The sequence below is a fragment of the Anopheles moucheti genome, chromosome 3, assembly GCF_943734755.1.
Source record: "Anopheles moucheti chromosome 3, idAnoMoucSN_F20_07, whole genome shotgun sequence".
Lineage (NCBI taxonomy): Eukaryota > Metazoa > Arthropoda > Insecta > Diptera > Culicidae > Anopheles > Anopheles moucheti.
Genome location: NC_069141.1, coordinates 74,142,055 through 74,168,716, shown reverse-complemented (window position 1 = coordinate 74,168,716; position 26,662 = coordinate 74,142,055). Strand labels below are relative to the sequence as shown.

The 26,662-nt window shown below is 46.7% G+C and overlaps 8 protein-coding genes across 8 annotated transcripts in view; 4 read left to right on the top strand and 4 right to left on the bottom strand.

Annotated features, from left to right (window-relative positions):
* The first annotated feature begins 325 nt into the window (after positions 1 to 325).
* LOC128301457 (WASH complex subunit 3) lies at positions 326 to 1,233 on the top strand. The gene is made up of 2 exons (XM_053037950.1): positions 326 to 449; positions 511 to 1,233. Exons 1-2 carry the CDS (start codon positions 417 to 419, stop codon positions 958 to 960), a joined length of 483 nt encoding a protein of 160 aa, XP_052893910.1. The 5' UTR covers positions 326 to 416; the 3' UTR covers positions 961 to 1,233.
* Positions 805 to 3,506, bottom strand: LOC128301455 (anaphase-promoting complex subunit 2). The gene is made up of 3 exons (XM_053037948.1): positions 3,421 to 3,506; positions 1,517 to 3,359; positions 805 to 1,454 (listed from the first exon to the last, which is right to left on the bottom strand). Exons 1-3 carry the CDS (start codon positions 3,481 to 3,483, stop codon positions 1,006 to 1,008), a joined length of 2,355 nt encoding a protein of 784 aa, XP_052893908.1. The 5' UTR covers positions 3,484 to 3,506; the 3' UTR covers positions 805 to 1,005.
* Positions 3,507 to 3,751: 245 nt separating this feature from the next.
* On the bottom strand, positions 3,752 to 8,184 carry LOC128303002 (uncharacterized). Its single transcript, XM_053039853.1, has 3 exons — positions 8,081 to 8,184; positions 4,586 to 7,967; positions 3,752 to 4,510 (listed from the first exon to the last, which is right to left on the bottom strand). The coding sequence occupies exons 1-3, from the start codon at positions 8,182 to 8,184 to the stop codon at positions 3,752 to 3,754; spliced, it is 4,245 nt and encodes a 1,414-aa protein (XP_052895813.1).
* A 3,956-nt stretch (positions 8,185 to 12,140) lies between these two features.
* Positions 12,141 to 14,040, top strand: LOC128304870 (putative gustatory receptor 28a). The gene is made up of 8 exons (XM_053042111.1): positions 12,141 to 12,182; positions 12,269 to 12,458; positions 12,526 to 12,766; positions 12,843 to 12,962; positions 13,041 to 13,323; positions 13,398 to 13,523; positions 13,591 to 13,770; positions 13,842 to 14,040. Exons 1-8 carry the CDS (start codon positions 12,141 to 12,143, stop codon positions 13,920 to 13,922), a joined length of 1,263 nt encoding a protein of 420 aa, XP_052898071.1. The 3' UTR covers positions 13,923 to 14,040.
* Positions 14,041 to 15,162: 1,122 nt separating this feature from the next.
* LOC128301996 (60S ribosomal protein L22-like) lies at positions 15,163 to 16,198 on the bottom strand. The gene is made up of 3 exons (XM_053038693.1): positions 16,143 to 16,198; positions 15,629 to 15,790; positions 15,163 to 15,546 (listed from the first exon to the last, which is right to left on the bottom strand). Exons 1-3 carry the CDS (start codon positions 16,152 to 16,154, stop codon positions 15,280 to 15,282), a joined length of 441 nt encoding a protein of 146 aa, XP_052894653.1. The 5' UTR covers positions 16,155 to 16,198; the 3' UTR covers positions 15,163 to 15,279.
* Positions 16,199 to 16,715: 517 nt separating this feature from the next.
* Positions 16,716 to 20,848, top strand: LOC128303714 (endoplasmic reticulum-Golgi intermediate compartment protein 2). Its single transcript, XM_053040764.1, has 6 exons — positions 16,716 to 16,906; positions 16,992 to 17,147; positions 17,220 to 17,497; positions 17,579 to 17,765; positions 17,846 to 17,956; positions 20,516 to 20,848. Exons 1-6 carry the CDS (start codon positions 16,798 to 16,800, stop codon positions 20,773 to 20,775), a joined length of 1,101 nt encoding a protein of 366 aa, XP_052896724.1. The 5' UTR covers positions 16,716 to 16,797; the 3' UTR covers positions 20,776 to 20,848.
* On the bottom strand, positions 18,289 to 19,822 carry LOC128303712 (uncharacterized). The gene is made up of 3 exons (XM_053040762.1): positions 19,783 to 19,822; positions 19,420 to 19,710; positions 18,289 to 19,346 (listed from the first exon to the last, which is right to left on the bottom strand). The coding sequence occupies exons 1-3, from the start codon at positions 19,820 to 19,822 to the stop codon at positions 18,289 to 18,291; spliced, it is 1,389 nt and encodes a 462-aa protein (XP_052896722.1).
* A 2,831-nt stretch (positions 20,849 to 23,679) lies between the features above and the next one.
* The window catches only part of LOC128301337 (dipeptidyl peptidase 4), a 13,438-nt gene continuing 10,455 nt past the window's right edge, over positions 23,680 to 26,662 (top strand). The window contains exon 1 of the mRNA XM_053037763.1: positions 23,680 to 23,912. The gene's annotated coding sequence lies outside the window, so the exon portion shown is untranslated. The remainder of the gene's footprint in view (positions 23,913 to 26,662) is intronic.

Sequence of the window (26,662 nt, the reverse complement as noted above, 5' to 3'; positions counted from 1 at the left end):
GTGGAACAAATAAAAGGGCATGCTTGGTTTGTTTACAAACTAGCTGTCACTGCGCCAACATGCGTTTATATAATGAGCTTCACCGCTCTGCAACACTGCACTAGGTACCAGTCCTCGTCTACACATGATGTTTTACATTCAAACGCTTCGCCTCGATATTTTATTCATGCATTGTTTATACTAGCGATTTGCCTTCATTTTAACAAAAATTGGATACTAATCTACGGAAATTTTCATGTAAAAATGGGTAATGAATTACCAATTGCTCAACGGATCCCCATGACCGAACGCACTGTTGCTTTTTGACAACGTTTGACGAGAAACCATTTGTTTGTTTACGCTCCTAGAGAAGAATATTTCTGCGTGCATTCAGTAGCGAGTATTGTAATTTACGCTAAGCATCACCCAAAGAAGCCATGGACACACTGGACACAGTGCAAAAACACGAAGTACACAAATTTCTTTCCCAAAGCAACAAAGTCTCAAACAGTGACGATAATTTCGTTTCAGCTGCCACCAACCAATCAAAAACGTATGGTAGCATTTATCAACCATTTCATCGTTAGCACGGTCACATTCCTAAACAAATTTGCATCCGACTGCGAGACCAGGTTTGTGAATTATGAGCAAAAAATACAGAACCTAGAAGCTTCCCTTATGATAGTGGAAGCAAAGCTGGCCTCCATCGACGTGTTGAAACAGCCCGACGATAACACTGCGGCGATCGAAAGTAATAGCAAACGGAGCGACATCATCCCATCGACAGCTGTTGCAGCTGAAGCGACTGAAACGAAACCAGTGGAAGATAAAGAATCTCAACCGAACGTAACCGCCCCCGAGAGGGATCCAAAGTATGATCCATACTTTAAAATGCTTCACGTTGGCGTACCGCTGGGAGCAGTGAAAAACAAAATATCTTCCGAAGGTTTAGATCCCGGCTATATTGATCAATTTCTATAATACTAGGCAAATAAACGGTATGAGCTAGGCAGCCCGCGCTATTCCTTACGACTTCGGAAGCTGATAAACGCCACCAGCATATACGAGCTTATGCTCCCGGACCTTACGCTGCAGGATGTGTTTCAGCTCGTCCTGCGTAAAATCTACCTGAGAGGCAAACATTTTCAGCATCTGATGTATACGGTCCAGCGGCAACGAGTCCAGGTTGGTCAGCATCGCTTCGATGTACGACCAGAACACTTGCAGTTCTTCTTCGCGCTGATCGCTTGCCGATTCCATCGCACTTTCCGCTTCTTCCTCCTCGCACACGTCGTTCGGTTGCGTTTGGATCGCATCGGGACAAACTTCGCTTTCCGCACTTTTGTCTATCAGCACGAACAGATTTTCCTTCGTTTCGCGGATGACACCTTGCGCTTGCCAGTACACTATGCGCTTCCGCAGCACGATCGGGGGCATGTTCATCTTCTGGCTCAAGCTATCCAATTCCCATTGTGCTGAAAGTGCAAGGAAGACATTGGTTAATGCTAGCCCAAACATTCATTGGTGGTGTACTTACGCTGCTCGCTGAAATGGATAATGATAGCTGCCTGGGTAGGAGTGACCTGCATCTCTTGTATCTTCCCATTATGCTCCAGCTCGATTGTGACCTTCCCGTTCAATGGGGTCCATTGCAATGTCCGGTTTACCTTGTACGATTCGTACGCCTTTGTGTACTTTTCGAACATTTCTTTAATTGAAGCGGGTAGTTCCATGGTTTCCTTCCGGAACGTTGGCCAAAACTGGGACGAAACAATGAGGGCAGATACCTGGCTCGGTACCGCCTCCGTAGCACCGGAATCGGGCGAAAGAATGTGTGCGTTGATGCGTTTCGATTCCGTTATATCCTTCAGCATCACCTCGCAACTGTGCAGCATATTTTCACCGAACCGTGATTTTAACAGCTCCAAATGTTTGACCTCCTTCTCGATGCTAAGCTCAACCTGGGACAGCAACCGTTCGGCTAGCAAATTCCGGTACTCGGTGACGAATATTTCCTTGCTGCCGTAGATATCGACCACCATGGAGATGATGTCCGCTCGCTTGTCGGAGGCTATAAATTTCAACGCTGCCGGAGCCATATTCACCGGATCCGGTTGCCAGATACGCCAATCCGCATCATCGAGCTTGTCGCTGTTCGGTGTCTTGGGCTTTGCGGTTTCCCCCTTGGCTAATTCTTCCCCCAAGTCTGATGTTCCATCACCGGTAAAGCTGGTTACGACACAACGGACCGTTTCGGGCCGCCCTCGCAGATACTCTTTGATGGGTTTGGTAATGGAACGCAGTAACACCGTACTCGGATCGAAATGGGCCAACGTTTTCAGTGCAGCAACATACCCAGTCAGTATGTCCGGTGTATCCACGCCCGGATGCAGCAATCGTTCGCGCAACATTTGACGCACGGTGGTCACAAAGCAGCGTTTCAGATTTATCTTGCTCAGACACAGCTTTAGATCATCAACCGCCGATCGGGACATGGGGAAATTGATGATAATCTCAAAGAACTGATCGACGATCATGTTCGCGTACTTGTCGTACATGTAGAACAGTAACTTGCTCTGTATCTGCTCGATGTTACGCTGCAAACTTGCGTGTTCCGGTTTGATTTTCAGCGACCCTTTGTTGTAGATCCGCGTCAACCATTGCATTACCACGGTAGAAAGCCAAATTTCCAGGTTTTCCATGTGCGACGTCGCGTAGTTTTCCTTCGTTTCATTCACCTTCGCGTCGATGCGTTCCTGTATCAGCTGGTTCAGCGTATGACCGGAGATGTCATCCAGCATTCCCATCAGGGCCAGATATCGGTTCGTGCTTGTGAACGCATCCGCAATAGCTTGACACTGGCAGTCCACGCTGTGCATACTGCACGCCATACACCGATTCGCTTCCGTCACGTCCATATACTCGTCCCCATCCTGTAAATGGCTGTAGATGAACACACGGAACGCAATGGCGTAGAAACGGTACACGATATCATTAAAATCCGGTGGCATTTGCGCATGCAGCGTGGCGTGCAAGTGATTGCAAAACACAAACACTTCACTGGGTAGCTTCCGCTTCACCGACGGTACATCCTTTGTGGGGCATACAATTTCCAGTCGCTTTAACTGACGCCGAAAGAAGGCAAACTGTTCGTACAGCTCCTTCACCGCGCTGTGAAACTGTACGAAGCTGGCCCGGGGCAAGTCTTTGGGTGATGGCGTTGGTACAAAGCGGGACCAAAACTGGGGCACCACAACATGCTGGAGAAGTTTGTCGATTTTCGCAAAGAACGATTCATAAACATACGGCAACAGCTTTTGTTCCTGCAGTCGCTGGTGCAGTTGTTCTAGCTCCGCTTCGGTAATTGGGACTGCATTCAACTGAAACGATATCAAGAGATGATTATTCGTTTGTTCACTAAACAAAAGAAATAGCACTTACATTGTTCTTAAAAATGGGGAAAACTTTATCTACTAATCGTTGCGTTTCCGTGTCGATCGACATGTTGCTGCGCTTTGTTTTGGTTTGCTTTGATACACCGGTACAACATCTGTCAAAAATGCCGTGTTGAAATTTGAATGGCGGTAAATCAACTACAATTCCAAGCAAGCAATCTGCGCACACAAACGGTAAAACATGCGACCACGAATAGTTAGGAGTTTTTCGTTCCAACGTGATGAGCATGCTACTTGTCCACAAGTGTGATATTTATTCGGATTTCCCATCTAATCACGCAGTCACAAAGGTAAGAACTTACACTCAAAATTTATTGTTAAGCATTACCTACATAGCGTCCCATGTACAGCAACATCCCAGTTGGGTTGTGTCTTACCAAGTACAAAAACGGTGAGTCAAACACTAGCTTGTTTGGTGTGTTTGGACCATCGAAAGCGGACCGGTTGCGGAACGCAAGCTTGCGACGATTGCGCTCCATCAACCTACCGGATGTAGGATCGATCGATCGCTCGCGAATGGTCTGACCATCGTATTTGATCAGATTGGTGGAAAAGCTACGCAGCGGTAAGGTTCGGGTGGCCGTATCACTGCCCGCACACAACGCAAACGAATCCGTCTGTAAGATTTCCGACAGGTATAGGTTCGATGTAGACGAATCTTGCAGTCCGTTAAAGTTGGCAACAGTTGGTTCGAATAGGTTCTGCAGTCCCAGCTGCCGGACGCTCTCGGTCATGTTGAAGATGGTGGTCTGCGTGAAGTGGGGTAGTTGTACCTCGGCGTAAGCAGTTCGCACCGTCTCATCGGGGAACAGTTTGAGCACGTTCGCTATGCTCTGGTTCCGGAGATGGGTCTCGAGTTCGGTAATGCCTCCAGCGGTGGAGGGTTTCAGGAAATACACCGACACATTGCTTGTCGAACCGGGCAGCGCAAGGATGGTAGCGTCCAGCACCTTCGAATAGCCGGTCGAAAATCCGGACCGGAACGTTACACTTGGTACAACCGACGGGGAAAGATCGGGAAGTCGGTTATCGATCGGCATCTCACCAAAGCTCGTGTCTGCACCATTGCATTCATGCTGTAATTCAAAAAAGGAGGATAAAAACCGTTAATTAACCATCAATTTATCGTGGATTTTAGTCAGTCAACTTACGCGATAACGATTTCTGCTGATCGACACCAACGGCGAGCGCATTCGCTTCAGCGTGTCCACATACTCGCGCGGGAAGTCCCCACTCATATGCCTCAGCAGCCTATCCTTCTGGCGAAAGTCAACCGTTTCCGCAACAGTGGAGTATATTTCCTGTATGCGCGCCTTAAAGAATCGCTGCAAACCACCGCGCGATTCATCACTCAGAAGCGTCCTCTGGAACGTGGAGTCCGGATGGACCGCGTTACGCTCGTGTGCCAACACCGAGGCACGGCGATTCTTCGGCGTGAGATCTTCGGCAATGGATTTGAAGAACAGGTGCGGGTTGAACGAGGTCATCTCGTCCAGCCCTATTACACCGTTGATGCTTTCGGCCGTTGTACCACGAGTGCCGAGGAACAGCATGGACAGTGTGGTGATCGTGGCAAACGGTGAATATACCAAACTTTGATCACTCATCGACCGTGCGTTCGATGCGTCGGTCAGCGAACCGTACACGGTCGTGCCCAGGTTGCTGCAGATCGATAAGAAGCGCAACAGTTCCGTTTCCTCCTCGTCGAGAGCAGTTTTCACTTCCAGCTGCTGTACCGGTATCGGGATCTCCGTAGAACTAACCTTCGCATCCATGGTGAGCATTTCACCCAGCTTCATAAAAGAAGCTACGGTTTCGCTTAGAATCGGCTGCTGATCTGCTAGCATCAACTCCGATTCGGTCGGTGTGTTCTCTTCAAGTGATTCCGATTCGCTCGTAACATCCAACATCTCCGACGTGCCCCGTTGCGGAAACTTCAGTACCGATGCTACCGTAGCCGTACGATCGACGTAATCGGTCATGTTAATCTCGGCAGGATAATCGCTCAGTATGTTCAGCTCCGTCAAATTCGCCGCATATGAGCTCTCCTTCGGCAGGCTAGCGAAGGTGCTGAGGAATTTTTCAATCGTGTCCATGATGTTAGTGTTGTAGTTGAAATTGCTCGCCGTATCCGCTTCCTCTGATGCCATCACCGCTGGTTTGGATGTTTTAAGTACAGGCAGTGTCGTCGTCGTCGTAGTACTACTACTAGTAGTAGAAGTAGTCGTCGTAGTCGTTGGAACTGAACTCGGAACTGGTGGTCTGGTTTCTTTCTCAATCACCATAGTAGGCGTGTTAATTTTTGCAGCCATTGTTTCCACTAAAGTCGTGTGCTCCACTACCGGTGTGCTGATCGTGTCAGTTGTGAGTGGAAAGATCGCACTGTCGCCGCCACCACCACCACCCAGCGGACCCTGGCCAAGTGATTGGATGATGGCGTTGATCGAACTCTGCGCATCCGTATCGTAGTTCATGCCGGGAACATCGCCCGGGTAACCACTTTCCTGTGAATATGCCTCTTCTGACTCCTCACTGCCCGAGTTTTCATTGATCGACTGGAGGGACTCGATGATCTTGTTTATAGCATGCTGCGCATCGGTTGGAATAGTGGATGTGTCTTGCGCCATGGTTTGCTCCGCATCGGTTTGCAAGAAATAGGACTCCGCGCTGGCTGTTGTCGTCGATTCCTCGCTGTAACGGTTTAGCGTTGTGAGTTCCAATTCTTCCGATTGCTCGTCACTGTACCCGGTCGAATCCTGTGCCGTTGAGCTGTCGACTTCGAACGAAGTTGTGGTTGCAACGTCTGCATCCAATTTACTTCCCGTCGCGAAAGTTGTTTCCAGAGGATCATCCGCACCACTGTCTTGCGTGTCTCGCTGTGGTGTAGTAATAAGCTGCGTTACAGGATCCATAAACCATGTACTTAAGCCTCCGGTCGTGTGCAACAGTTGTTCAGTGGAACCACTTTCATCTGCGCTTATCTCCGAATCCTTGAAGGAGTCTACCTCCTCTGTCTGATCGCTCTCATCCTGTTCGGTAGACAATTGCTGTGTTGGCACAATGTTGCCACCAACAACCGGCGCGAGTGTGTTACTAATATCCGGTACATCCATCGTTACCGGCTCCACCGTTTTCACAGTCGGTCCAGCTTCGTCTAGTACTAGCTGAGTCGCTCCTTCAGTGAATGTTTCTTCGGACGTCGTGTAAGATTCACCCGAACCACTGTGATCGTCGTTCGGACTTTCGGACGATTGTTCGGTAGAATATTCAACAAAATTATCACCCTCCGACACCACCACCTCCTCCGATCGTTGGGAAGAATGTTCTACGGATTGTTCGGTGGAAGGTTTTACCGTGGATATCGGCACCAGCGGATGTTCCAGCGGTGGTGCCGCTGTCTGCTTCGTGTAAGATGCAACCGTTGTCTTAACGATCGGTAATTCCACTTCCGATGTTCTGCTCGTCGGTGCTTCCGTTGAGCGTACCATTGCAGTCGCTTCTTTAAACATCGGAGGCTCCGTTGGTGGAGCTACAGTTGTCGACGGACGTACAGGTTTCAGCGTTGGGGCTGCCGTCGTAAGACGTACCGCAGCGGCCAGTGATGTTTCGGCCCATTTCAGTAGCATCGGCGCTTCGGTAGTTGTTGTTGAATGCCGGCCTTCTGTCGAATGCTTGATCGATTCCGTTGGCCGACCGGTTGAGCTAATCGTAGGTTTGCGCGTCATTTCGGCGAAGGTAGTCAACGGCTGTTGGGTCGTGTTGGCAACAGTTGGTTTGAACGTGGATCTTACCGTTGGTTGCTCGGTTGTTGTGCTCTCCGTAGGTCGGACGGTTGAAGATCGTAGTAGCATCGGTGTTGTTTCCACGGCTGGTGCGCTTATCTTCGTCGGCTTAATAGTCGTACTCGCCGTGGTGGTTGTTGTTGTGGTTGTTGATTCAGTCGTTCGTTCCTTAAGCTGTGCTGCTTCCGTCACCGTGGTCGGTTTCGCTGTCGTCTTGAGCTTTAAACGTGTAGTCAAACGTTCCGTCGATGTGTTTGGCATCAGCGTGCTGGTTGCCGCTGGTTGCGGTATCGCAGTGATCGTTGATGCCGTTGTTTGCTCCGTGATCACCGTTGCCAGCGTAGTCGTTGTCCTTTTCGCTGTGGCCGTTACCAAACTTTCGCCCAGCTTGTTCAGCACGTCGTACATCGTTGCGGTAGCGGAAGGTTCGTGCGGTACGTTGATTACGTCCGATATTGGCAGCACCGCCTGTTCGATCGGGTCCTGCCCATTCAGCAGGTTCAGCTCGTTGTTCAGCACGTTCCGTACGTTCGACACGACACTCGACACGATCCGATCGTTGTTGTGCTTGTTGGCAAAGAGCTTCAGCTCGGTAATATCACTTCCGGCCACGATGCTCTGTATCTCCTTGAACGTCATGATGCGCTTTACCACCTTACCTTTATCGTCCAGCGTGAAGAACTCGTACCGGTCGGGATTGAGCAGATTAATCGGGCTCGCTATTAACCGCTGACTGTTGGTGGGCGCATTCCTAAACGAACAAGACAAAACAAAAAACAACCCCCGGAGTGTTTGTCGATCAATATTCTCAAACCATCCGCGAGTTGTGTTACGGTTCCAGCGGTCCGGGTTTTGGTTACTTACTTATTTTTGCAATTTTTGCACGATCCACCGGCCCCGAGCTTGGCCCCGTGCGTCAGCATGCCGTGCAGCGACAGTGCAAACAACAAAATCCGTAAACTCCCCATCGGTGAGGCGGCAAAATGGCGTTGGCGGGCTGCTGTGGGCTGGTTGGCTATTGGCGAAACAAACAACTCAAAAGAAAGCTGAGAATGCATGAGAAAATACGGCAGCAAAAACCACGACCGGGTGAAAGATTATGTTCGATGTTGGTACATACGGTGAGGTTCTCCACCGGGCAGCTTTCTCTTTACCTTGCATTCAGCGCCTTTTTTTTATTGTATTAATGTTGTATCTGCTTCTTCTGTGTTTTTTTTCTTCTTTGGCGGCAGTCGGCAGTCGGACGCCACACACCGGAGTACCGGACACAGTTTCCACGGCGGCCTAGAAAGAATGTTTAATCTGCTTAATTACATTCATTTCGCTCACTCCTAAACTGCGCCACCTATTAACCCTAGGCCCGGCCGCTACTACCAGAACGCACGCGGCGGACAGAACGGAAACGGTTTAGTAAATAATTAAAGATAAAAAGGAAACAGACGATCATTTCGCAACGGTAAAATAATGCTGCCGCCACCATCAGCCGCGTGCAATTGGCGCCCGAAGGGCTTTATTTTTGTGTTGAGAAGAGATAAATGGCGGAATGGAGGGCAAGAATAAGGAGAAAAAAAATATGGGATGGCAACAAACAAAAAAAACCGTTAAACGGCCCCTTAAACCGTCGTAGGGTTCTTCGGGTCGCGCATGTTTTCCACCCGTGTTCGAGGCACCCGCCACATAAAGGCGTGCGAGGAAGCACCTGTGGGGGGGTGGAAATGATTCTTTTCTCGTCGCAGCCCCGGGAAAGCGGGAGCGGCGACGGTCGATCAGCGATGCAGTTCCGTCGTGACGTAAACGGCGATTTCTTTGGCACACTTTTTTGGTCGATACAAACACTCATCCGGGGCCCCATCTATCGGTGGCACGTCCCGTTATGGGCTTCTTTGCATATTAAATTGAGTTGACAGATCGACAAAACAGGGGGATTGAACCAGAAACCGAACTGGTTGGGCGGCGAAACTCTGCCACCGTGAATGTCCGATCGAACGCGGCATAATTGGACGCTTCGACTGATCGACAACAATGATACGGGGCCCCTACGGGAAGCGGCGGAGGTTGCCAAAATGTGTTCCATCACTCGAATTTCGGCCGATTCGGTATCAAACAAAAGACAAAATAAAAAACACGTTTGAAGAAATGCACTTACTCTGCACAAAGTGGACGGGGGCGATCAGCACACCAATCCAAACCCACTGTCTCGATCACCTCTCACAATGCTACTGACATTGAACTTGAAACGGCCGGGATGCTACGTCTCGAGTTGACCATTCTATGCGCTTGCCGATTATAAGATGTGGCGCTCACACGCACTGCCACCACTCTGCAAGAGAACCGAAGTCTCTCGCACACTCCACTCCATCTCATATGGCCAGTGGCGCGATCGCGGTTTGGTCTACGCCTCGGAAAAAACGAGCCTCGCGAAGCTCGCGGCTGGAGTCCGCCGCGATTGATCGTGGCGTACCGCGCGCGCGCGTGTGTGTGTCCCGAGTCTGGAGAGATCTTCTCCTGCGCGGTTCGATAATAAAAAAAAACCGAATCTCATCCAGATACACCGAACAGGTGGTCACATTCTCCGAGGTGTGTATACCAAAGCTCGCTACTTTCTATTCGCGCGTTGAGAAAGTCTCATGTGTGTGCTCTAGAAAAGATCGTCCATACCGCGGGTGGGGTTTATGCTCGTGCAACCCCCACTTCCATCCCACCCTCCTCACACCCCCCCTGCCCCGCGTGTGTTTGTGTGCGTGTGAAAGACGCACACACACACACGCACGCACATGATAAGAGGGGTGAGTGTGCGGCGGGGTTTTGGTTATTTATGCACGAGTCGTTTGGATCAATTCCCACCCGGTTTCGATGACCGGCATATTCCCGCTATAAAAGTCGAAGAGAGCCCACGGATGCTCGTATGCGCGCAAGGTACACATCTTGTTAGCTTTCTCCGCATGGAGTCGCACCGTGCGCGCCATGGCCGTTCGCCGGTTCCGCGCAAGCTAAGTACCGAAGTGTGTGTCTAGAACACCTCCGGGGTGTGGGGTTTTGCCCAGCCCGCAAAATGCTTGCTGCAAATTGCGTGGAAGCAAATTGCAAAAACAGAAAACAAAACTTTGCCAATTTTCTTACTCGCGCGTCGTTGCTGAGCACGCGAGAGGACACTTAACCGTAATTCGCGAAACTGTTGCGATCTTATCCGTTGCCTTCACCGCAAGCATCGGCAAGTGACACTTGGCAAAATATTAACGGAAAATGCAGTCGTTTAACTGTGCTTGCGGCCGACCGAACCCATTCCACTTCCAGGGAGGGGGGCTAATGTTTATGATGCTAATTTGGTACTTTTTGTTTGTTTGTTTGTTTGTTTCTCCCGGAAATTCCCACCGATTCGGAAATGGTTTAAGAGAGCGGTTCAAAAAAATGGGGAAAATAAACCAATATCTACTGCTAAACGGTAGAATTGCTCTTGTAGTGAAATAATTATATTGACCGTAAACTCCTCCTATCTTTGGTTTTATGCATTTATGCTGTGAGTGGGAACGTTTACTTTGGACATAGTTGGACCGAATGCGCCAAGTTGTTCGGTGTCCCAAATTCGGTATGGTTGAAACCAATCCAGGGAAGATGCGCGTATCATTTCGTAGGCATTTTAGCCGTTACGTGCACAATAAAACCGTAGCTTTCTTTTCTACGGCTGAATCAGACTCTGCCAATCGAGAGTTCTGTATCATAATGTCGGGTTACGCAGGTGTGATTTACAAAGATGTGTAGTTGTTTCAAAGCTCACCTATTTTGTATCTTGGTGCTGATATTCATTCTACATTCTGAGGCAACTCTACTCTATTTAGACCACTTGTCGCAACATTCGAAGTAAGGATTTTAGATAACCTGGGTATCTTCCCAGTACTCTCACATACGGCTTGGAGGCCGGTGGACAAAAAAACTGACAAGTACTTTGTCAACTTCATGCTAGATCAGGAATCTCCAAACTTTTCAGTCCAAGGGCTGCTTTGATTGAAACTACCGTAGTTGGGAGGCCATTTAAACAGAGGGTGAAGGCTCTCGAGGATCGCATGCCCCCTGTTCTAGATGAATGTGCTAAGAATGATCTCTGGTGCTGAATGTGATAAAGGATAGATAAGAAAAGCTACACATCACACAAGTTGAACGATAATTGAAGTTATTGAGTGAACTATCGTGTGCAAGGTTCCAAAGGACTAGATTTTATCTCTCTTAAGGAGTCTTACGGATTAGCTCCACAAACTTCAGAAGAATGCAGACACGAAATACTGCAAAGATCGTACCGGTATACGTCCGGTAGTTCTCTATGGACATGAGTCTTGCACTATTTTTTGGCTCTTGCCATTGACTATGGACTATTTTTTGGGAAGATTTGTAGACAGAGCGTGTGGAGAAGGAGAATGAAGCACGAGGTAGTTAGTTGAACTGTTTGGAGGAGTAGACATCCTTACGATGGCCAAGGCCGGAAGGATACGATGGCTGGGGCACGAGTCTTCACAACGACGGAACTCTGACTAACCAAGACTAACTATTCCGCTGCAGTGTTCTACTAAATTGTTTACTTACTTGTTGAAGAGTGTAGTCTCTTTTGTGGTCTATTAGAGAGGCAACCGAACATCGGGTATCCTCACTTGTATAAATATTATTGAGCAGAAATGGTCAATGTGCACCTTCTGAAACATAACACAACCGCTTACTGTGCCCAAGTTTTAACCTTATTTGAAGGTGTTACATGTACCTTTCCTCCATGACAATATGCCACCGAGAATAATTATTTATGATGCAATTAGCTAATGCGTATTGGTCACATAAGACTTATGGTTCATTTGCGCCCCACACATTCGTTCGGTGGTCGGTAAACGGTGACATAAGCCAGCAGTTTTGGGACACTGATAGCACCAGCAGACAGCACAGCATGGAGAAGCCTTCACCATCATATTCGACCGTTTGGTCTAAAGTTTGTCTTAAGTGTTCTCAATTTACATGAAGATGTTAGGCCTAATCATGAATCAACCGCGTTGTTTTTCCTTTTTACCTCGTTAGATTATTGGATTGCAGCTGTACAATTCATACGAAGCCGATGCGGACGGTAGATTGCCTTCGCTTTCCATTATGCGTCTGCTGTACAGTATCGTCCTATTCGGTGGCTATCTCGTCGGATTCTACAAAGCCGTGGTGGAAAATATGTTTCTGTACGAGCTTCGTCCCAATAGTCCAAGCATTTTCAATTTCGGTAACATCTGGCCAATCTATTGGTTTGATGCACTATGGTTCTAATGCTTCTCTTGCTATCCTTCCAGCGTATATGACACAGGTTAGTTCTGGCGTACTGGGCACGATCATCTGCTACGCATCGTTGTGGCGTACGGATCGCATGAAATGTGTCTACGTCGAAGGGATTCAGTGTAGCAACGCGAAGATAAACGATCGTTACTATCAGTTCCGTAATATGCACGTACCGGCGAAGCAATGCTTCATCGTACCGCTGTCCATCGGATTGCTGTTCTTTTTATCACTCTGTGAAGCTTACGCACAGTACAAGTAATGAGTTTGCGCATGAAAACACATCCGTGCTGGTAGTTTTTATCAACCAAATTGTCTTACTGTTTCGTTACAGTAAGGCACGCTATTTCGCGATCATCGCCATTGTGTATCCGCTGTGGATGTTCCACGTGACCATTTTGGAGTTCACAACACTGGTCAAGTCGACGGAATGTATCGTAACGAAACTGAACTGGTATCAAAACGAAATCACCCCATCCATGCATTATCCACTCCATTTAATCGAATGGTAAAATCCTTATCGTTTTGCCAGGATGCTGGACGCTTTTCTGGAAAGCTTGCAGAGACAATCGACCCCAAATGTTGCGTCCACGGGTGAAAAGAAAGCGCTCAACAAAGTGTATCCGATGGGGCACCGACCATACCTGCCGGAACACGAGCTTATTAGTGGTGAACGGCTCACGTACATGTTCGTGATCCACGAGAACGTAGCGAAGCTGGCAGAATTTATCAACCGTGCGTACTCGCTCCAGATCATTGCCATCGTGACGGTTACGTTCGTTAACACGCTCTTTGGATTTTTCATCGAAACGAAGGTACACACACAAACACGCAAATGGTGTGTGTTTTAAATCAGCAAAGTTTAGTGCAATCTTGCCATTTATTGCAGCTTTTGTTTTGGAACTATGAAATGTTAGATCTGATACTGCGTGCATGCCGATATGCGTTCGAGTGCATTCCTGCGTGTCTGTTGATCTACAACATGCTGGTTGTATGTGCTGCTACTCATACGGAGGTAGCTATTATCGCGTTATCGGTGCATTTATGACAGTACTTTGATGTTGTATCGTTACATTTGACAGTTATTCAAATCAGCCTCCTTGCTGCACAAGCTGCTGCAGTACAAGGCAAACTATTTTATCGACGATCAAGCGCTTTTCGAACGATCGAAAGCAATCGCCCTTCAGCTGTTGCATAGGAAACGGTTCGCTCTATTCGATGGAAGCGGTTTGTTTAAGTTGGACTTTACCTTCATCTTTTCGGTAATAGATTTTTAGATTGTAGGGGTTGCCTGTATGTATATCTAAAAACTGAGGGCTTTCTTTCATTGTAGGTATTTAGTGCTGCTACGTCTTATCTTATAGTGCTGCTCCAGTTTGATTTATCCAAGGATCTGGAAAAGGGCATGATGTGAGAATGTGCGTCAAAAAAGCACACATCAACCATTTCAAACCAGTATTGGCTAGCAATATGCATACCACAACCATATGCACTGGTTTTATGTGTGCATCAGTGTAACTTTCTTTGCAAGCACGCCAAAAGACTATTCATGAGTGAATAAATCACGATCTATACTCACCTAACATGACTAACGTCACTCAACTCAACATAGCATTTTCTGTGCAGTTAAAACGTTACATCCAAATCGTAGCATATCGGGTCATTACGGCTCTTAGTAATATGTAAGTAGTCACCTGTAAATACAGCTGACATTAAGCAATGATGATAGCAACGGTAGTGCGTTACAAAATAAGCTAGTAGATTTGGCTGTATATTCATACTGCGTTTTAATTGTAAAGTAAAGTAAATACAGCCCAATATTCGCTATTCGCTATCAGCCTCCAAACATAAATTGGCAGCTACCACGACTATTGGACCTTACCCCTTATGGGACAGCCTGGAATAGTCTCTTTAGTCTTTCTCTATCACACTCGCAAACATTATCGTGCTCTTGATCCAGGACGATATATGAAGTGCAATGGAAAGCTACATTCGTGGCACACAATGACCGGTGCTATCCCTGTAGATATTTCTGTTTCCAGTTTATGGACGGTATTCACTTTCGCCAGACAATTCGGACACCTTAGTTGTTTCCAGTCCGACATGATGCACTTCTTAAAATGTAGTTCCTGCGGCTGTTAGAAAAACACACATTTAAAGCTTTAAGTTCTACTACTTGCCTGCTGCAATTAGGCTTACCCGGCGACAATATGCTGCTTGACAAAGCCTACCTATTGCGGAGAAAATATGGAACGTCTACAACAAACGTCGACACTTCGTTTAGGAATGGTTGACTACAGAGCCAGCACGTTCCTCTAATACTGTTGCTTTAGAAGTCATGGATTGCATGACTGGCTATGATTGTTCAAAAGGAACCGCTGATTAGCGAGAAACCTGTTGCTATAGCAACAGGCGTTATGATCTTGGGATTCTCCTATGTGTACTCTGAATAAACGGAACTTGAACGGAAAATCCCATTTAAAGCTGGGGTACAATGGTCGGCAAATAGTAGAGTTCATCCAAAGGGCAACATGACCTTATACAATTGCCCGCCATTTCATTAAAATCGCAAATAAAATAAACATCCCACTCACTACACCGTTTCGGATTCTATTGGTGATGCACCTACTCTAACAACACATATCGAACTTTGTTGTTTTTGTGAATGAAAACCGCAAATTATCTTGCCATTATTCACCGCTGTATTGGTTTTCACGTAAATGGATTTACAGAATATTTCACCAATCACTTCATCGCTTCAACTACGCGGTTCACTCATTCTCCTCCTCGTCGTCGTCATTCGAGCTGATGCGGAAGTATCTCAGCTCGTAAACATCCTTGTCGTTGGACACCACACGGATCCAGTCGCGCAGACTGTTCTTTTTCAAATACTTCCTGGTCAAGTACTTGAGGTAGCGTTTGGAGAAGTGCACATCCGAATTGACGAACACCTTCATTTTCTGGCGCTCGAAAGTGACGTTGTTGCCCAAGTTGCCGGTCTTACCGTTCACCTTGAAGCGTTCCTTCAGATACTTTTCCTGCAAAGAAAAAAGAATGTTCAAATGTTAAGACCTCTTTTATTCACTCGTTTGATATTGCATCGAGCTTCGGTGTACTTACAAAGTCTGCCACATCCATGATGTTATCCTCTGCGATGTTAGTGCAGTCGATGCCATATCGAAGATGCTCACGCTTCTTCTTGACGGGATTCTTTCCGCGCAGCACATTCTTCGCTGGTTTGGGTGCAGCGGGCTTGGTTTTTACCGCATTCACTGCCTTTTCCTACAGAAACGAAAGAAGGGAATTGCCATATCAGTTAATAGCAATAACATTCACATACTCCCATCGTCTGAAACTTTCGGTTCATTGGTTGCAACGTAAGCTTCGAATTGTCCGGGACGCAAACGAACGAGCAAAGTGCGACAGTGCCGCCGTCCGTGTGGATAGCAAATCGTACACATTGACACGTGCATTAGAGTGGTACATTTAGACTGCAATTTCACACTTTCAGCACTATACAAACGATTCATTTTATGAACAAATGGATTGGGCCTGGTTTGCCCTTCATGATGAATACTTTTGGTTATGAAAATTACACAAAAACACAGAAAATTCAGTATTTATTTTAACCTACCACGGGAGCCATGGCTTTTCCGGCGATAGTTGAAGTAAGAAAGAGCTAGGGTTGGGCATACAGTACTAGCGAATCATGCATCCGTTCCAGCAAAGGTTGAATCCGATCCGATCCTTCGATCCGGGGAACTTATGTTCCTTTTATATGCTATGAATGAATCATTTTTAAATATTTTGATGTCTTTCAATGCATTTTAAGGTTTTCGGTAAATTAAGAATTAATACTTTTTGTACAAATTTTATTTATTTGTTAATATAAGTAAATAATTATCTCTTTTCTAATGAAACAAATATAACATTTCACAAAGAAATGTACTAAAATGAGTTTTACGTTCATTACCTTTGTTTACTTGTTCGGAAAGGTTTAATTATTCGTAAAACTTTTGTACTACAAAAATATGATCCGATCCGGAGCTAAAATCTGTCTGCCCATCACTTGAAGGAAATCGTTGAACGCTTCGCTCGGTTGGTAACCATGCACGTTGACTGAACCTGCCCAAGGTGTACAGTGAACGAGTTGCTCTAAGCATCTTGGTAACAGCTGCTGGTGTAAAAACAAACAAACCACAACATTTCAGTCAGCAAAACATTACCCGCAAGCCGCATATTTCGCTACGGCTTTACAGAACGGGAAAAGTATTTTATTTAGATAAAAAATGCTTCGCTACAGAGGTGTGAAACAGGCTCTAGATGCTGTTTCCCGGCTGGACGCTTTTCCCAAAGTAAAGGAAGAATTTGTGCAACCAACACGAGTCGGTGGAACATGTAATACAAATCATCACTTTTCAAATAATAATTGTAGGTGATTTTACGAATGAAATTGTTTGTTTTTCGATTTATTTCATTGCAGTGTCTTTGATCAGCCGGTTGGTAATTTTGTTCCTTATCTACCATGAAGTGTCGTACTACATGGACTCACGATTAGTATTTACGTTCGTACCGGACACGGATCTGCAATCGAAGCTGAAAGTACACATCGACCTAACGGTTGCAATGCCATGCAAATGTAAGCTGTGCCACGTCAACACGTTACCTTGTCGCGTGCACTAATCGCAAGCAATGATGGCTCTTTTTTTAGCTATAGGAGCCGATATTTTGGACTCGACAAATCAAAATGTATTTTCCTTCGGTATATTACAAGAGGAAGACACTTGGTTTGAGCTGTGTCCCAGCCAGCGGGTACATTTCGACTACATGCAGCATCACAATTCGTACCTGCGGAATGAATACCATTCGATAGCGGAGATACTGTACAAATCGGATCATGCCGTTGTGTATAGCATGCCGGAACGTGTAATAATTCCAGCCAAACCCCACGATGCATGCCGCATTCACGGTGTATTGACGTTGAACAAGGTTGGTCGCTAAAGAAGAAGTAGTTTTTATGCTCTGCGACGGGTACATCCGTTTTCGTTTCTTGTCTATTTATCGTTGCAGGTTGCGGGTAATTTTCATATCACCGTCGGCAAAACAATTCACTTCTCGCGCGGGCACATCCATTTGAATAACATGTTTGCCAATACGCAGACCAATTTTTCGCATCGTATTAATAGATTTAGCTTCGGTGATCACACTGCCGGTATCATCCATCCACTCGAGGGTGATGAGAAAATATTCGATAATGGTATTTCAGTAATTCAGTTGACAATGTTTGACATTCATCTGTGTGGAGAGTGAATGATTGTATTTTTTTACTATCCGTAGGTCAAGTTATGATGCAGTACTTCATAGAAGTTGTTCCAACGGATGTGGAAAAATTTTACTCACATTCCAAAACTTACCAGTACACCGTGCGAGAAAATTTACAACTAATCGGTGAGTAAACAGCGCGTGCCATTCATCTTTATCAGGTACATATGCGATTTTTTGGGTTTGGGGCGGAGGCGTTCTTTATCTTAGGCACGTTTGAATTTTATCAGCACATGAACCTGACCAGATTTGACTGATATTGATGTTTCCGCTGTTGAGCGATAACACTACGCAATCGCAGAAAAATAGACTTTTGGACGAGACTTACCCCCTGCCAGTGACTTAATCTCTCAAAAAAACCCATTTCGCAATTGATAATTATCGAAACAAGGGAAGACAGATGGAACAAAACTATGGTCTTCGACGGGGAATTAAGTTAGTTGCAGCATTATCTAGTTTTATTTTTTCTTGTGCATATACATGTGTACCGCTTCCCGAGGATATTTGTTTCGCGTGTCCGGTATCGTCAGTACCGCGATAACACACTTGAGCAAAATCACGCCCGAAAACACGAGCGTCTTGATGTACGTGTTCGTAAGCGTGGATGGCACATTGAAGTAGATGATGTACACCACCATGTGTCCGACGTACTCGCATATCAGTATGGAGGACACGGACAGGGCACGCTTTTTCGGTGGGAATGCTTCCGAAAGCATAATTTCCGACACGGGCAGCATGCCGAAGGTGTTGAAAACTTCGGCCACTAGGTAAAGGAATGGCGGTATCCAGGTGTCAACCATGTCGTACGTGGCCAGTATAATACCGAGCGCAAGCATGAACGTGCCGGTGAAGGTGGACGAGATGCCGTACATGAACCGACGCGGCAGCAGATCGATGATCAGTATAGCGAAAACGGAACCAGCAAATTTGCTCAGCATCAACAATGGAGGCGCCCAGTTGTGTGTAAACAAGGTCAGCGTAAACATTAGCGACATCAGTGACATCTTGGCGGTGTTCATGGAGTAATTGAAGAACAGCAGATTGGCCAGCTTTACCAACAGCACCAACTGGAACGGTGGGAAATTGCCTTGACTAAGGAAGAACGGCGACAGGCTTTCGCTTTCCGATGCGAGCGTTTTCATATCCTCGAACTCGTCCATTATCGAAGGCGACTCCACCGACATGCCGCGTAGTTTGAGCAGGTTGGCGCGTGCTAGCGATTCGTTGCCGGATGTTGTGAGTGTATGCAGGGGAGATTCAATCACCAAGAACCAGGCGAAAAGTAGTGCAAATGTGCTGAGCGACAGGATAACGATACCGACCGCACGGTTCGCATGCATATTGGGCTCCACGATGAAAATCGGATTGGTCGTCACCATGGACAGGACGGTGAACAGCGCAATGCCGCCAATGATGCTGGACACGAGCATTGTAACGAGTTTCCCCCGATAGTTCCGCGAAGCAATCTCACCCACGTAGATTATCGAAACGGCGTGACAGATACCGTGACCGAAGCCTGTTCAAAAAAGCATTGTGAATTAGCTGCGATCGTGGAGGATTGCTATAACTACACACACACAAACACACACCTGCTATAATGCGTGTAGCCACTGTTGCTGCATAGTACGTTGGCATGGCGACGAAAAACGCACCATTGATGATGAAAAAGAACGCCGACAGCATGATCCAGATGCGTGTGGGGAGTAGCGTTTTCGTGGCTGCTACGATCAGCAGAATAAAACCACACCCGGTAAAGAACGACAGTATGGCAAACCGATACTCGTCCACGGATATGCCTACCGCCCAACTGTTGCCGCTCATGTTGAAGTGCGTTATGCTCCAACCGATGTGCAAACCTCCACAAAACAGCAGCATCATACCTGTAAACGAATCACTGTTGTAGTATCAACGGGACACATCTTCAGCTTGACGTTGAGTTTTATGTCACTTACTGCACAGAATGCTAGAAAACTGCTTCAAGAATCCGGACATTTTGATAAAAAAAAGCTGGATTCTTTGACAGTGAGCACGGGGTTCTTTTTTTTCACGAGCACGCTACAATGTTGGACGGTTGCGTGGTACGAACACGACTGAATGAACTACACGCGATCACTGCAGCTTAAGCTCTGGTGCGCACTGCACGTTACCTGATTAGCACGGTCAAACGTACTGCTGCTATCCAGCAAGGGAGACCTCTCTCTCTCCCTCTGTCGTCATATCTATTCTTTAATCTTTATCCGCCATACTGATAGATATCGCAATGGAAGGTATAAAAATAATACACACACTGATTGTCCCTACTTAAACGCAAATCCCTGCTCTTTTTCGTTTGAACCCTATCGATAATGCGAATCGTCAGTGTGTTTTTTTTTGTTTTGATTTTGACGATAAACTCATAGAGCAACAGTGCCTTTCGAGAGATGGTAGGGCGGGTTTGTTAGGGTCTCACCCGTACTGAGGTCATATCACATATCAGCTAAAGCGCATTACGATCTCCATTACCGCATGTTTGCATTTTACGACTTCTTTTGCTGTTTGATCCACAATTGACGCATGTTGCTGCAGGACTCCCCGGGGGTCTGGTCTGTTACGCGCGGGGTCACTTCGCCGAGTCGGTGGGCCCACGCGCGACAAGAAGATTATTCAAGATTACAAAACCACCGTCGTTTTCTTCTTTCGTTTCAGATATCGATAAGGGAATGCAAGGCGTTGCGGGGCTCTACTTCAAGTATGATATGTCGGCGCTGCGGGTACTGGTCCGCCAGGATCGGGACAGCATTGCTCAGTTTATTGTGCGACTTTCCTCGATCATTGCCGGCATCGTTGTGATTTCGGGACTGTTGAGCAAATGCGTGCATCTCGCTGGGGATGCGTGTTGTAAGCGGCACTACGAGCCTTCGCTACTGCACGACAAACCCGGCAAAGGGAGCGTTGTTGTTAGTTGACGTACCGGGTACCATTTTAACGGCAAAGTTACGGGTTAATGAACTGAGATCTGAAATAAATTCCATGTTGATGTAGTAAAATAGGGGAAGTTCGGTAACATTAATAGAGAAAAATTAGAGTGATAGAATTCTGAAAGAATTTATTCCTACAATATTGTACCGGAATGTTTCATTAAACAAACAATTTATTCCCTAACCTAATAGATAATAACTGTACTTGGTGAAATTTAAAACGATTTCCCAACACCCAAATATGCTTCCAATTGATTTGATTTATGTGTAATCAATCTTATCGCATGATTCATTTGATAGTCGTAATAATTTGTTTTTATCTGTTAGCTCGAAATCGACCAAGAAATTGATTGAAGTAAAACATTTTTCATTGTGTCTCGTGTAAACGGTGGTTTATCTCGAATGAGGTTTATCATTCCGATATTGCATTGTGTTGCGATAAAAGATAAAGGTTGGAAAAAGCGTTGCAAAATGATTAGATCACCTAATGCATTTCGGTGCTGCTGCTACTGATATCGTTTGTATGGAGTCCATTCTTTTGGCGGCAATTTCAAGGTTCTCTTTTTTTTTATTCTTCTTAGCCTAACGACCCTGCCGGCTAAGTGGAGATATTTTTAGGTAAACATTTAATAGCGAGTCTAGCAAAGGCAGAAATGAACTCAGAAGTTGTGCAGACACAATGAAGAGGACCTAATTTTTGTTGTTTTGTTTCATTTTAGCCTTTTGCTACTGACAACGACCTTGAACAACTCAACAACTCATGACGGACGCATCATCGCCATCTCTCCATCTCAATTTGGGACTACCACGCCTCCTCTGTCCACGTGGCCACGACCTAAAAGGACCGGTGTCTTTCTCATAAATTCTCGCCTACCGGAGTCTGGCGAGCCTAATCTACTGTAAGAGAGTGAGTTCGTCGTAGCGCCCTACATTGTCCTTTCACACATACGGGACCCTAAATCCTTCTAAGCATCTTCTTCTCGAACTCGTCTTAAAGGATTTCGTCAGTGTTGGATAAAGTCCATGTCGCAGAGGCGTATATGACTACCGGAACTTCGTTCGTCGAGTGGTTTGAGTAGAGAAGTTGGCACTCTGCACTCCAGTGTGTATCTCAACTTCAACATCCGCCCTCTACCTTCGCCTTTGGTAAGCATCCTTCAGAGACCCGTAAACCAATGATGTCTATGTTATGTCTATGTAGACCCTTGGTGATAGTAGTGAGCCCTGAGAGTTTTATGAGTATATTAATATGTTAGGTCAAGTGTAATTATATCTAGGGAGATCAACATCAATGATCTCTAGAATCTAGATCTCTACAGCATGCCTCTGGATTGCTCTCAACTTCACGTACGTGAACCATTTTTGAGCGCCACTCTACATTGCCAATTACTTAGAGGCATCAGACTTAATGAGATATAAGCGAGAAACCTCAACAATATATCCAATTTTCAATACGCATTACAAAATACAGGGGCTTTGCATCAATTTACCCCAAAACCGTTACGCAACGATCACTTGGTTTAAAGTTCTACTAACACCACGTGGTCGAAACGCGGAAATGTCCAAACAAACGTTTGTTGTGTTGGATAATACATTTGACGTTGGTAGACGTTATTCATCCCCAAAATGCCACCACACATTACGAATGCCGCAATACGGTGCAGGTTTGCTGGTCGGTGGACTGGAGTGTAAATTCTGCTCACCGCCACCGTGGCCATTCTCTATCTGCAGCGTGACCTGCAAAAGCGTCATAGGTGAATGGGGCCACTACAGACGACGCTACCGGGGGACCGGTGGCGGTCTATGGTGGTGTCAAGTTGCTTTAGGCCATAATTTTGCCCGAGGTGTCCAGCTTAAGGAAATCGATGTGTGTGATGGCGTGTGGGGACAAACGAATAATGACTGCAGACCGTAATACGTTTCCGACTCTCCGCCCGCGCCATTTGCCTACATGGTCAATCCGCGCGACCCGGGTACATTAGGGGTGGTTCTAATTTTACCATTTTCCGTTACCGTTCGCGTAAGTAAGTCAGAGCGCGAAGGACTGGTGGCGCTATGTCGCAGAATCTAAACGGTCGCATTTATTTGACACTTCTGGGGGGTGTTTTTTTTTGTTTTTTGTTCCAAATTCATTGATTTTTCCCAATACGATATTGATGTAGTGAAGTGGAATTAAAAAGGAGAGGCAGAATAGATCATAAGCGACTTATTCTGTACTCTGCCGGTACAGTCATCGCAGATCGTCACGATGAGTCACGGGGATATTTTTAGACCGGGAAAGGTGTAAGGAAAGCACCCTCCCCAACCACCCCCAAAAACGACCCTGTGTCACCCGTTGGCATTCGTCATTCGCGCGGTCACTTGAAGCGTGGACCTGCCGCGGCCTGTAACGTAATAGAAAACACATCGGAACAGTTTTTTCTACCAAAAAAAAACCCCCTCAACAAAAACAACGCTTCCCAAACTGGCGGCGCTTGATGTCGTCACAAGGCGACGATGCGACAATTTTAAAATTGTCCAACAAAAAGTCACACGCTTACAACCACCAGAATTCACACACCACCGTCACCGACGGGGTAAAGGCCGGGGCGAAAAACCGTTCGTTCGTGTGCCGTTCGTGCGTGTATATGTGCCCCCCCTTCCCCCACCCTCCCGGGCGATGTGACGGGAGTGAGGGGTGAGGGGTGAGTATCTTCGGTTTTTTGGCTCTTCGGGTGTTGGAATGGGGTGGCGTAGAGGGAGAAGGGGTGCGCGGTTGGATGGGAAAATTTTCTCACCATATCCACCATCCATCTCAGCAGCCAGTGTGGCAGCAACACTCAGCCGATTGAGGAGGCAAAACGGGCCGCCGTGTGCCGTTTGTTGCGTGTCAGTAGTAGTGGTGGTGTTAGTTGTTGTAGTCCGCCGTTCGCTGGCCTTTTTGGCAAAGGCGAATAGGTGGTTCGAAAGGTTTTTAAAGGGTTTTTGTGGTCCGCGGCCCATCGTCCCGGTTAACCGCGTTTGGTGTGTCCGCGGAGAAAAAAGCATTTGGATGAACCGCACCGCGACCAGGATTCAGCGGGATCGTGGCTTTTCGCATGATGATGGTGGTCTAAAAATCGTTGGCTGTGTGCTTGTAATGAAAGGTAAAGAAAAAGTGTGGAAAAGGAAGCAAAAGGAAAAGTGAGCTTTCCTCCTTCCCCAAAAAAAAAAAAATCTGCATTGACCTTAGTACGCATTTGTGCTGGCGCAATGTGCACTGGGTTCCCGAAATTGAAGTGCTTCTCCCTCGGCTCGGTGAAAAATCCCTTCCCAAAAATGTGACGAATGTGATCAATGCAAAAAAAGGATGCACCCGTGGTATTGCTTTTGAAATTTGTAATTTAAAAATGGTGCCCAAAAATTGGTGAATCCCAAAATTTTGAAAATCTCGTTTCACCAGGGTCCGCTTGATTGCGGTAATCGAACAAAAAAGGAAGAGCGAGAGAGAGAGAGAGAGAGAGGGAGAGAAAAAAACGGATGAAACAGGAAAGAAACGAACAATCCTAGTATCATTTACATGCTCGTGTTTGTGTGTACGTGTGTGATAGAAAGAGAAGGAACAGGTGGTGTACGTGCAGCTGGGGGAAGCGAGAAAGCGAATAGGGGGTTTAAGAGTGAAAATGAGCCTAACGAGCCCTGTACTACGGATGATACAGGAAGCAAAAAGGATACTGCGAGGTTCCCAACGAGAGCGCCCAGCGCTGGGGAGAGAGAGAGAGAGAGTGAGTGAGGGAGAGCGTGCCAGTGTCGCCAGCAAGCGTTGGAAAATGGGAGCGAGGTGTCCCTCGAATATCCCGGTCCACGATCGGAGCACCCTCTCGATATGCTCTAGGAGGTCGGTTTACTCGATTATCCGTGCAGTGCGCAGGTCCGGTGCTTTTAGTGTTCTTCAGCAAACACCTCCAACCACTCCTCCTCTCTCGCAAGCTCCTTCACAATAAGGTGTACCGGAACGAGAGAGAGAGAGAGGACATGGCGTACACAGAGAGAGAGCGAAAGTGGAAAATGGAGCGAAATTGCCGAACGCGTTTTTTGTCCTAGACGAATCGAAATGGACGCGTACGACAACATTCGCTCACCGGGCCCAGTGCCTGGCACAATGGTGTTTGTGTGACAGGTGCGGAGTTCTTGTTTTTAGGGGCCAAGCCAATCCAAACCACCCCTCGTTCGATGGGCCCTTCGCAGTATTGTCGTCCCATCGTCGGAATCGTGTGGTGTGTCCCGCGTTGTGTTGGTCCGTGTGCGTGATTGACTGCCCGTTCACGTTGTTTTCGCTCTCTTCGCACGGTCTCTATTTTTTGTTGTTGTTGTTCTTCTTGACGCTAAAGACTCTCTCCCCCGCTCCCCTGCCCCGAAAGTCACTCCATTTCCTTTTGCTTTCCTCCCAAAAATATTGCTCTAGGTAGCAGTGGGCCTTCTCTGGCCTTTCTGCTCTCTAAGCAGGCGGACGAGCGCATAAATCCTGATCGCAAATCGCGTACGGGAGTTATGCGCGATACCCAAGTTGCCCCTGCACGGTCGGTGCGGACGGTTGTTTTCAGATACAACAGGAATGGTTCTATTTTAGTTTTAATTATTCGTTTTTTGGCCACGCCATTGGCGTGGGGGTAGTTTCCGCTTATCGGTTATGCCCGTATTCCGTTTTGTGGAACGTGCGCTTCCTATAGAGGGGGAGGGGGCGGTCATCCTTCCAGCGAGCGTGCACTAACGGTAGGCGGGCAATAAATTACGAAACAAAGCCTAACCATTACAAGCAACGGGCGCCTCCATCCAAGTAGCAGTGGTGCTGCGCTGTGTGTGCGAACGTCCCGTCGTGTGTGCCTTTATCCTGTGTGTGTGTGCGTCGAAAGACGCGATTGCTAAAGGAAACGGGGCAAACCTTATCTGGAATGAGCGTATATCTCATTGATAAAGTGTGCATACTGCTAGGGAGCAGACTAACGAACGTGCTTCATATCCTCTGAAGAATTCCCGTTGAAGTGTGTCTGATCTGACAAACAGCAGAGATTACCATGCGGGACGATGGTGGAAGGGGGAGGATGGCTTATGTAAAGGAACATCACACCCGCTCCTGGTGGTCTACTAAAATGTCTACCAAGGTGTTTTTGCTGCACCCATTGCCATTCATCACCTTCATTCCGTTCGCTCTAATGTGCGTGAGCCACGTGTTTGGTAATGTGAGTGGTACTCATCAGGGCATGTGGCGGTGTGCGTCGTGCGTATCGTGCAATAGTTTTTTTTTATGTTATTTAACCAAGAAGTTTTGTTGCGCGCGGGACATTCCCCACACACAAGAAAACAAATTGCATCCACAAGAAAAGACGAAAAAAAAAGCAATCACCTCACATCCTATTTGTTCTTCCATTTTATCGGCATTTGTCGTCCTTGTGTCGTGCTGTTTTGGGGAGAGATAATTATGTGCGAGTGTGCGTCCGTGTTTGTGTGGAAGATGGCCAAATGTGCGAAAGTGTGTTTTTTCCCACAATCCATTTCGGGTGCATCCTTTTTGTTTTGTTAAGGTCTAACGTTTAGGCATCTTACTAATCTCTCTTGTAATTTTTAAGAATAAAAGAGATTCGTTAGTTCATGCCAGCCAGAGTAACTGTTGCGCGTTAATCTGTGCAAAAATGTAAGAGTTTGTGTCAATTAAATCCAATTTGTGCGATTGAATCTGCCTTTACTCCATCAGCACGCGGAACAATAATTTCCACGCGATGGCAAAGCAAACCAGTATCGATTAAAGAAGGGACCAAGTGTTGACATGTAGTCATTTTTGTCCCCGTCCAAAGCCGCATGGGTGAGCAGAAGAATGGCAAGTGTGGGAAGGTTGAAACGATGCGAAATAGTTTTTAAA